This window comes from Brienomyrus brachyistius, chromosome 14 (genome assembly GCF_023856365.1).
Source record: "Brienomyrus brachyistius isolate T26 chromosome 14, BBRACH_0.4, whole genome shotgun sequence".
Classification (NCBI taxonomy): Eukaryota; Metazoa; Chordata; class Actinopteri; order Osteoglossiformes; family Mormyridae; genus Brienomyrus; species Brienomyrus brachyistius.
The window spans coordinates 5,613,630-5,625,000 of NC_064546.1; the positions used below are offsets into that span (position 1 = coordinate 5,613,630).

The 11,371-nt window shown below is 39.2% G+C and overlaps 1 protein-coding gene across 2 annotated transcripts in view; it reads left to right on the forward strand.

Moving 5' to 3' along the window:
• Positions 1-405: 405 nt before the first annotated feature.
• Positions 406-11,371, forward strand: part of egln3 (egl-9 family hypoxia-inducible factor 3) — an 11,574-nt gene continuing 608 nt past the window's right edge. The window contains exons 1-5 of one of the 2 annotated variants that reach the window (XM_048974177.1): positions 406-1,136; positions 7,451-7,570; positions 7,733-7,869; positions 8,202-8,275; positions 8,679-11,371. The exon at positions 8,679-11,371 is cut by the window's right edge and continues 608 nt beyond it. In XM_048974177.1, the coding sequence (XP_048830134.1) occupies positions 546-1,136; positions 7,451-7,570; positions 7,733-7,869; positions 8,202-8,275; positions 8,679-8,707 (951 nt within the window). In that variant the 5' untranslated portion in view covers positions 406-545 and the 3' untranslated portion in view covers positions 8,708-11,371. The other variant, XM_048974178.1, reaches the window with a different exon arrangement.

Here is an 11,371-nt window from a genome sequence, read left to right on the forward strand (position 1 = left end):
CTCGCACTTACGTTCATTTCTTAGAAACGTTACACCTGTAGCATGCACTCGCCAACAAACAATGTTCTCTTAAACAAATGTCACAATATAGGCTTACACACCGTTGAGTTGAATGGTGGTAACATGCAATGAAATATCAAAAACTGTACATATAAACCCCAGATAATCTGCAGTTAGCTAAATCGTAACCTCGAGGAAATTCACTGGGAAAAAACGGTTTGCAACTTAATTATAGTATACAATCTTCAGATTACAAGTAGGGGGTTTCGTCCCTGATAATATCAAACCTGACTTCTAATTAAACTGAAAATTTACGTGGTTCTTGAATTTAGGCGATGCTATGATCTTCACGTCACAATAACAAAATCAGATTTCGCCGAGACATCCCCCCCCTCCTCCTTGCCCGGCCAGTGAGGGATCAAGTGCGCATTCTCCAGTAGGGGCGTCGCACTGAATGGGCTTTATGAGCCTGGGAACATGGCACTTTTCACGTAGCGCCAGGCAGGTCACCCAGCATTGCAAGAAGTGCTTGATTTAACACGTAAATGACAGCATCGGTAGGAAGTAACTCGACAGGAAACATTACAAAAGACAAGACAACATTTTCAAAGACAATCGCCAATACTTCCGAAGTCAGAGGTATGAGAGGTAGGGAGGAGACAGGAGGACCTGTCCACAGGTGTACGGAGCCCACTTCCACAAGTAGTGAAAAAATGACCGATAATGAAGACGGAGATCGAGCAGTCATCCCGTGTGCCCTGAGAAGACCACGAAGCAACCATCCAAAATCCAAAGAGCACAAACGCCTGAACACTCACAAGTTGGTCCTGCAGTATATAGTGCCATGCATGAATTCATACGGTCTTTGTATAGTGGACAATTTCCTCGGGAATAAAATTGGAGATCGAATTTTTCAAGAAGTCATACACCTTCAGCAGGATGGTAAACTGCAAGACGGGGAGCTGGCGTGCCCACAGTTTGGCAAAAGCAAGTCCATTCGGGGAGACAAAATTGCGTGGGTGGAGGGGAACGAAAGAGGTTGCGAAAACATAGGCTTTCTTCTAACAAAAATGGACAAACTCATCACGTACGCCGACGGCAAACTAGGAAAATACAAAATTAGGGGAAGACATAAGGTGGGTATAAATGCTTAATGTGAAACACTAGTATTTTTGATAAACAGAGTTTATGAGGACACTGACTTTTGAGGACTTAAAAGTGATCAGAACAGGGTGACGCAAAACAATGTATAAATATTTAAAAGGGCATTTCAAAAGTAGGCTAATACTGTACAAAAAATTATATTTTGTGACGACACATACATTATATTTAATATATGACAATGACTTACCTATCCAATTGAAGCATGTAAATACATAATTAACAATTAAATCAGCTGATTAACAGACCTTAAATAAAAAATGATTATATCAACAGTAAGAAAAATGGCAACTAAATATTCTAACAAACGTGTAAATGAAACACTGAATAATGTACAAATATACAGAGATATGAAATATACTGCAGAGATAAAGTAGTAGAGATTATTTTATTAAATTACAAGTTTAAATGATCATTTTATTACGAAATGATAATGAACGTAAACGCGCTTACTTAATATTAGTAGTTGTGAGCATGTATTTCGTGGTTAAAAAATAAACAATATTTTGGTTTTCTGACGTGGAAAAAGGAGTGTTAGGCGCAGCCTGGGTTTTTGGCCATGTGCCACCCCCTGGTTTATAGCGAGCAGCGAGGGCTACATGCGTCTCGCGGAGTCCTCAATGGCGGAGGATAGCCCTGTATCGCTCACTCAAACAGACACTCCCTTTCCAGGCCTCCCCATTTTTTGCAGTATTACATAACTGATATTTTATACAGAATCTAATGTGTTTATACACACGATCGCATGTGTAATTTGAACTTCTTAATATTGCTGGTTTGGATGTGTTCAGAAATATCTGTCTAATAAATGCCTCAACGCGATTCCTCAATGAATCCAGTTTTAATATTACTAGAAGGTTGTGATATTGGCCGATATTTGCATTTGGGGCACAGAAAGTAAGTTACATTTATCTCGCTTTTATAAAAAAATCGCAAAAGTTGGTACCACGCAGAAAGTCGAAAGAGGATAAGCGTGACCCCGCCTCCGGAGGAGCTACAACACATCCTGCACGTTTCACTTCACAATACATATGCCTGTCTCTGTCGTGTTCTTTATAAACATGCCATTAACTTCATGAGCAGAGGAGAAACGAACAAGATCCCACTTTACTCCTATGAGATTTGCTGTATTTCTTCCGCAGCCTCTTCTCATCTTATCTGTTGTAGTAAATTGTTAGTTTGCTTGTAGCTGATACAGTGGACTTTGCGTGCATTTTAATTCAGCATTTAAACGCGTTTTTTGATTCTATTTTTTGCGGTACATATAACTAGTTTAAAATGCCTTTTCTCCAGCCTGTTACAGATGCAGATCTGGAGAGACTGGCTTTGGATCGGGTTGTACCTTGTTTGCTGAATTACGGTTTCTTTTATGTTGATAATTTTCTCGGAGACTTAGTCGGACGTTGCGTTTTGGACCAAGTGAAAGAAATCCACAATTCTGGTCTTTTACACGATGGCCAGCTTGCCGGTCGAAGGTATGGGGTTTCCAAAAGGCACGTCAGAGGCGATAAGATAGCATGGGTTAGTGGTACTGAAAAAGGCTGTGAAGCGATCAATTTCCTGCTTTCATTAATCGACAAGCTGGTAATGTTTTGCATCGGGAGACTTGGAAAGAACAACATCCGAGAAAGATCTAAGGTAAATATATTATTAATGTCATTAATGTCGATCTTAGGCATGTCGATACTTGCTAATTAAATCGTTTAATAAATCGCTACACTGTATTCCTGTTTGTAAATATAATGTTAAATATAATACGAAATGCTATAAAATATTAAATAAGGTGAATCGTTGATCTCATGCCGTTCTTTAAGGGTCTTACCGGGCCTTTTCCCATATGTGGATCTTAGACTAAACATTTAGTTTAGGATATTACAGTGTCTGAACACGGTGAGTAAGTTAAATGGGCAAATGAACAAACTCAGCGATTCCTATCATATTTCCAACCCCTAAAAATTAATACGTAATATTATATAAGTATTAAGAGGTCAGACAGGCACACATATATATATAAATAAACACACACACTCGTCACAATATGCAAAGATTTTAATTTTAGTGTTCAGATCGCTCCTATTTATTCTGTTTACTTTCACTTGTCACAGTGTATTTTTCCTTCGGCTTTATTAGTCATCTGTGTTCTTTTACTCTGAGATAAGGCCCACCTCCCCTTTGCAACTCTGCAGCAGGTGGTTAAACCACATGTGCCGTGTCATTCCAAGTGTACGCAGTACAGTACGTGACTGCAGACACTGAGCAGAGCTGGGCCTTACGCGCTTCTGTTTACACACACAGGAAGCCGCGCTGTGCGGCAGGAAATGAAGCAGGCAACTGTTCAGGGCCACAGATCAGCTGCAGACTCCCATGTGCGTCCCTTTGAAGAATAGTCTGGAAAAAAAAGACTGCACATATGCAAATTTGAAATGTGAAGTATTTCAGTGCTAGATGCTTATTGTGGAGTTATTGACAAAAATTTGTTTAGAATCCTATAGTTATTTTGAGTTATACTAAATTTTAGTTGTGTAAAATTGTGCAAATTAATATTGCCTGTTACATATAACACCATTTCAAACCTGGTTTTATGGCGGTGGATGATTTGAAAGTTGGATAGCCAACCGTAAGCTGGTATCTGTTAGATTACCTTGAGTGACAAATAAAACACCGGATCAGGCAACTTTTTATGTAAAAAAAATTTCAGTAATAACTTTATCGAGATAATGGTTCATATGATCCCTGAAATGCTACAATATATCTTCATAAGCCGTCAGTGTTAGCAGATTCTAAATCTATGGAATGAGTATTGCTACAGTTTTGCTGCCCTTAAAGATATAAGATGGAGAATGCATGGATGCACACATTACAGGGTGATTTCCTGCAGCTGGTTCTTCGGGGGTGGAGAGGTGAAAAAGGCAGATTGCCTCCTCCACGCATGTGGGTTCCAGCTCTGCTCGGGCTGCGTGGGGACAGGGCTCCCTCACGCTCGACACGTAGCTCTGTCATTAAACCTTCTTACCCTTGGCAGGCAGCCAGCAAGCTTTTGTGTAGGCCACGCCCCCCAACATCCCCCCCCCCCCCGCCATATCCCCACATGACCCAGTGCCGCTTTCTGTGCTGTGCTAGTCTGACGGCAGGGGTTCTATCTTTGCTGCTGTAACAGGAGGGAAAATTCAGCATGATGCATAGTCCTGGATAAGCTGTTAGGGGATGGATGGATGGATGGAATTTTTATGGTACTATGTAAGGTACCTGATATTCCTCCTTGTAGATTATATGGATTGAACAACTGTGGGATATAGCTGTCTTGGTTCAATATGTGTAGATAGTTAGTTATGTGTGCACCCGTGATAGAGGGTCCCGTTTGGTGTCTTACCTGCCTGGTGCCTAGGTAAGGGAACTTCTGAATCGTGTGGACAGGCTTTTGGCACCAGCCGGGGTGGATCCAGTGGTCATGGTGCATGTTGGCACCAATGACATACGAAAGGGCAGGAGGGCTGTTCTGCAGGATAAATTTATAGAAGTCGCTGATAAGCTTAGAAGCAGAACATCCACGGTGGTGTTCTCTGGAATACTTCCTGTGCCACGTGCAAGCCAGACTAAGTCAGCTGAGATAAAGATATTAAATGCGTGGCTAAAATGGTGGTGTAGGAAAGAGGGGTTTAGGTTTACGGGGCACTGGAAGACCTTCTGGAACAGGTGGGGAACCAGTGTGTTGGGGAGGCATATGTGTAGAGTAGTTGAGGAATGTTTAAACTAGGGACTGAGGGAGCAGGGAGGTTAGTTATGAATATATGTGGGGGGAGACGGAAAGCCCCAATTAATATTAAAAGTGGTCACTGTAAAAGGTCTATCCTGTGCGGTCTGTACTTAAACGGTAGGAGTATTAGAAACAAAATTCATGATTTAGAGGCTTTAATTTCATCAGACACCTACGACATTATAGGAATAACAGAAACATGGATGAGTGACAATGATGGAGAAGAATACAATATGGATGGTTACATGTTGTTCTGTAGAGACCGGATAGGCAATAAGGGAGGTGGTGTTGCAGTATACATGAAAGGAAAACTTAAATTCAAGGTTAATTTTAGTGTCCGAAGAGAAAAGTCCAAAATAAAGTATACAATGTTAGGATGACTACCTTTACTGGAATGAGACTGAAACTAGAATCTGTAAACTGAATGGAGTAAAATAGCAAAACTGTTGAAGAGTCTTGGGAATTTTTTAAAAGCACATTGTTGCGAGTGCAAGAGGATTTCATACCTGTTTCCAGCAAAACTAAATCTAGGAAACTGCAGCCAAGGTGGTTTATCATGGAAATTAAGAATAAAGTCAGGAGAAAAAGGGCTCACTTCCACAAATGGAAATTAACTAACAATTTCAGAATAAAGCAGGAGTATCTGTATTCTACAGGTTGAGTTAAAAATAACATTAGTCTCGCTAAGAGGAATGTAGAAAGGAAGATTGCATTGGAGGCTAAGGATGGCATTAAAATATTACAATATTTTAACTCTAAAAGAGCTCTAAAAGCTGAAATCACTAATCTGCAGGATAGTACGGGTCTTATAATTGAAAATGAAATTATTATAGTAAATGGGTTTAATGATTATTTTACAAGGGTATAGATCCTGTTTAACTAATTTACTTGAGTTCTTTGAGGAAGCTACAAGAGGAATTGATCACAGAAAGGCCTACGATGTGATCTACTTAGATTTCCAGAAGGCCTTTGATGTTCCCCAGTGTGGGGAAGTAATAAAAAAGGCCAATAGGATGTTGGGTTACATCTCTAGGTGTGTGGAGTTTAAATCAAGGGATGTGATGCTACGGTTATACAATTCCTTGGTAAGACCCCACCTAGAATATTGTGTGCAGGTTTGGTCACCATAACCTAAAAAGGATATTGCTGCCTTGGAAAAGGTTCAACGTAGGGCTACGAGAATGTTACGTTGTTTTAGAGGAATGTCTTATGAGAAGAGGTTAGCTGAGCTGAATCTGTTCAGCCTCGAGCAAAGGGAACTAAGGGGGGACATGATCCAGGGATATAAGATTCTAACAGGACTCGATGCTGTTCAGCCAAATGGCTACTTCAATATTAGTTTAAATACTAGAACAGAGTATGGAATAGTCTTCCTGTTCATGTAGTGCAAGCTAAAACCCTGGGTATGTTCTTATATGACTGGTTCCATCAAAACCATGGCTGCCTTTCGGTGACTGAATGACTTCAGTTGTCTGCAGGTCTGGCAGCATTTTGAGTTGTCATTCTCCTGTTGATTGTGGCTGTTTCAATACTGATGGTTCTATCTGTTCCAGATGAATATCAGTCAAGGTGGGACTAATTAAGTGCACTTTATTAAAACTGAGTTCAGAATTATGGGAGCTTAAGACATGGAATCCTGAGGAGCCAGTCTTGGGGTGGGGAGCCGGTCTCGGGGTGGGGGTATGGAAGTGTTGGTTGTCTGAGGATGGAGGTCAGACTTTGGGCAGCTTCACGCTTGGGAATGTTGTAGTGATTTTTTTTTCTAAGACCTAATATAAATTAAATTTGCTGATCACAGTTCTAAGTTGTACTAATATTTACTGTATATAGATGAATCCTTAGAATGTATCTCAAATTGATCTACTGGTATGCATTTTTTTGTATTATCTTTTTACTCTGGAAGGTATTTTGTGCATTGTACACATTTTGTTGTCAATGTCTTAGTTATTTCACTTAAAACTATGGTATTTTGTACATAAATCTGTGTTCTTGGCATTCCCTGTGTGCCTGGGGCAAGAGGGGTAGCTGATACCTGGGAAGTGGTATCCTTGTGTGTTGCTAAGTATTGGTCCAGTTAAATGGCCTGTCTATTGCACTATGGTCTGTGGAGTAGATTACAAAAGCACCATGGTGAAGTTACACTTTTCTCTGCTCACCTTGTTTCCAGTAGAGAAAGCACAGCGTTCAGCCACTCTCTGTTTGCATGCTGGGCAGACTCTTTAAGACGGGCCTTCTCTCTTCCCCTATGGGTCCTTTTTCTTAAATGAATCACTTCAGCATGCTGGGCTGTTGCCCAGAGGTCTCGCTGTATTTCTTGTGGAGCAGAAGAGCTTCAATTGCCTGAGATGAAATTTAAGTTCCTCCAAGGATCCTTTGCCCCCTGGAAAATCAACATAATTTGTTACAGCTATTCATTTGTCCTTTTTACATCCTGTATCTTTGGTAGATTTTGCTTTGCATGTAAATTGTTTTTGTCTGTCTTCTAGAATTCTTTCAGACTTGCTGATTTATACTTGTGGCCATGTTTCCATCCAGGCAATGGTGGCCTGCTATCCGGGTAATGGCGCAGGCTACATAAAGCATGTGGACAATCCCAATGGAGACGGCCGCTGCGTCACCTGCATCTACTACTTGAACAAGAACTGGGATGCCAAGGTGCGCTAAACCGTTTCTGTTATCGCCTGTTAGCTTTGCTTACATCTACATATTTCTGTGAGCTGTTGGTTCTAACATTATTATTGCAGTAATGCGTAATTTGAGTTGTCTGAACTTGCTAGACAACTAATGATCACTTCTCTTGTTTCTATTGCTCTTTAGGAACATGGAGGAGTTCTTCGAATATTCCCTGAAGGGAAATCCTACGTAGCGGACATCGAGCCGCTGTTTGACCGACTGCTGTTCTTCTGGTCTGACAGGAGGAATCCGCACGAAGTCCAGCCATCCTACACTAAAAGGTGGGTCCCCGCTTCAAATCCTGTGTCGCCCAGTATGTGGCTGACTGACCTCTGGCGGCATATAAAATGTGTTCTGGTTTTTAATGGCTCAGTCGGGAACTATTTCATGTAGAGATCCTCTTTTAGGCTAGCAGACAATTTAGGATTTTTATGGTTATAGAGTTATGGTTCAGAGCCATAGTTCAACTGTGGAATTTCAAGAAATGGCTGGAGAATATGGTTAGTGCTTATGGAGCATTCTGATAAATATTTGAACCAAGTAGTGTCATAGGTTTGACAATATAGTATCCTCTGTTTGTGTATGGGACGTGCTAATTTGTTCTGTGTTGCAGGTATGCTATTACAGTTTGGTACTTTGACTCGGAAGAGAGGGCTGAAGCCAAAAGGAAGTTCAGAGATTTAACTGGTAAGTGCAACATCTGAAAAAGTGAATCAGTCATTATGTTTGGGGAATAAAATTGTGTTAATTCTTAGTGCTCAGTTTGTTGAACAAAAAGTTGTTTTAATTCTGTAATAAATGAGTGCCTTTATTTAATGCAGTGTATTTCCAGTGACAAGATTATCAAGACATTAACCAGAGTTTTTTTTGGGATTGTGTTTTAAGATAATCACATAAAATGTTTGTGCTTTGTCGAGTACCGTTAGGGTCTCAGGCACCATTAGGGTCTCAGTCTGTCAGGTACCATTAGGGTCTCAGTCTGTCAGGTACCATTAGGGTCTCAGTCTGTCAGGTACTGTTGGGGTCTCAGTTTCTTTTTCTATGTCCATGTTAAGATATATAATGATTGCAATACATGTCTTTTTTTCAGCAATTTCACAGGATAGGAGCACCTCCTGATCCACCCCCCCCCTGGATGTGTACCATGGAATACCCTGGGCCCACATTCAGGCCTGAGTACTGAACCCGATTGTCTCTGGCATAGCACTTTAGTTTGTGTGTTCCGGACTTCTGTGGAGTATGAACCCTGGTACCTGCCAAATCTTCACACTTGCATCTGGAATCATGGGAACTGTGTTAAGATTTTATTTTCTTTCCAGTTTGGTTTGGCCATTGGTATCTGGCCATTTGGTTGCCACATTAAATCATTTTAAGCACCCTATGGATTAAAGCATCAGCCCATCTGCCTTCCATAACCACTTACGTAATCGGTAATGGTCTTGGGGTCTCAGTATGCCCCAGGATACCTAGGGCACATGGCAGGGGGCGGAAAGACTGTGATCATGAAGGGAATTAAAGTCCTGGCAAACTGCAACCTTACAGTGAATTCAAAGGAAATGTCCATAAATGCCTGCCTTGTGCCCATAGCTTCCAAGATAGGCTCTGGATTCCCCACGACCCAGAAGGAGAAGGCGGTTTGGGAAATGGATGGATGTCCATAAACGCATTTAATTGTAATTAACACACAAAAGTGAATAAAACAGGACAGGGAGACGAATAAGCAGGGGGTTTCATCCATGATATGCACCCTTTTTGGAAACATGAGGCAGCACAAGAGAAAAAATGTCCTTCTACTTCCTTCTGAATCCCTTTGAAGCCTATTTAGGAAACTAACCAAAGGATACATTTAGATTCAATATAAGACATTATTTGAATGAATTTCATATATTTTTGTGATTTTCATTTGCTATGTGTTTTGGAGCAGTTTCACAGAAAATTTAGAAGAATATATTACATGTTTATAATTTACTATAAATGTCTGACTATACAGTCTTAAGTAAAGATATGTGGTTTGCTTGAATGATGTGTAGCTTAAGAACAACAATGAAAAGATTTTGTTTGAGTGACCCTGAGCATTTGCAAGATTTAATGGCCTGAAAAACCTGAGAATCCAATTAAATTATTGATATTAAAATAATTCTTAATATCATAGTTGCATTTGTTTTAAGTGAACATATACTCAGAATTTATATTAAAATGTCTGATAGTGTAAATCTATATTAATGTAAACAGCTTGCACCAAAATTAGTTTATGAAAAACTGAGCTGTACTGAAAGGTCAAAGAGGTGAATGTGGAAAATGAGAACAAATGGAGATAAATCAGCTAATAGCAGTAACATATGTGACCCATCAGCATGAAATGAGTCTTAAGTTGCACTGGTAGAATTACACCTATAAGACTCGTTTCGTGGTGATGGGTCACATATATAGGACTGAATGTCTGGCATGATAGAAGTTTTTGTGGATTGACTTCTGAAGATTTACTTTTTATTCACATTTATTATTCTGAATGAAATTTCATGCCTATTTGTTATGGCCTCAAATATTAACAACATATAACAAATTAACTTAATTTGATGTAATAAATACTCTTACGACAATGTCGCAACAATTGCAACAGTTAAGATTTTTCATATAGCAATCAGACATGAAAATTGCTTGTATATTAATTGACTGCCTGACGTCTTCATTTAAACACTTTCTCTTACTGAACAATCTGCTCAGTCTACTTCTGTTCACTCTGCTTTTCTAACCATTTAAAGAACTTAAAGAATCCCATTCTTTAAAAAGCATTGCTGAAGTTAATATGATCTTCGTAAACTAAATGCTATATATTTGTAAAATACATGTACATAGTATGTTTTAAGTAATTTATTCTGTTCTGCTTTCTTAAGTACGTTATTACTTATTCGTTTTGCTGAGTTTTGCTGATTTAAGATATTGAAGAATTATTCTTGAAAAAGAATTACATATACAATTGTGAGTTAAATGGAAGTTGGGCTCGCCAGACCCCTGAAAGTTACCTAAGTTGATCTGAGTTCTGTCGATATAGATTCTTCAGTACAGATGTTGTGATTTAAATCTTTATTGTTTTTTTATCTAATTACTGGAATATCATATACATTAACATGATCTGTGGAATTCATGGACAATTACATGGTCATCTGAGAATATTGCCAATGAAGCGCTACCAGCTCTAATGCAGAAATGTAATTGCATTAGTTCAGTTTAAATCCATGTGCATTATAAAACATAAATGCAGGACCACAACATGTAGATGGTAAATTTTGTACAAATTGGGTGATTATGTGTATAGAAAAACATTTATTTTTTTGCAAATAATCCTATTTATATTCATCAGTCAGAAGAATTTAAACAAATTGGATTCAGGCATTAAACTTATTCTCAAGGGTTACTCTGAAATTATATTTACAACAATAAATATAGCAATATACAGCACTTCAATTTTCCATTTTTACAATTCAACTAAACTTTACTTTTTTCTGAGAGGCTGTATAAGATGAAAATCTATATTACTGCATTTCAAATTTTGTTCTGCCACAAATCTTCAATTGCAATTGTTGAGTTGTGAGACGTACTTGACTTTAAATAGGTTTAAAGGATTTTCAGATCTCCCGTGATCCTGCATAGGATAAAGGAGCATGGAGGATGGATGGATGGATGGATGGTCAGACAAACTCTTGATAAAAACTTGCTTGAGAAAATAGGGAGCAATTTCACTTTATCTCACCTTCAACCATTTTTCCCACAAGCACCCTTAAG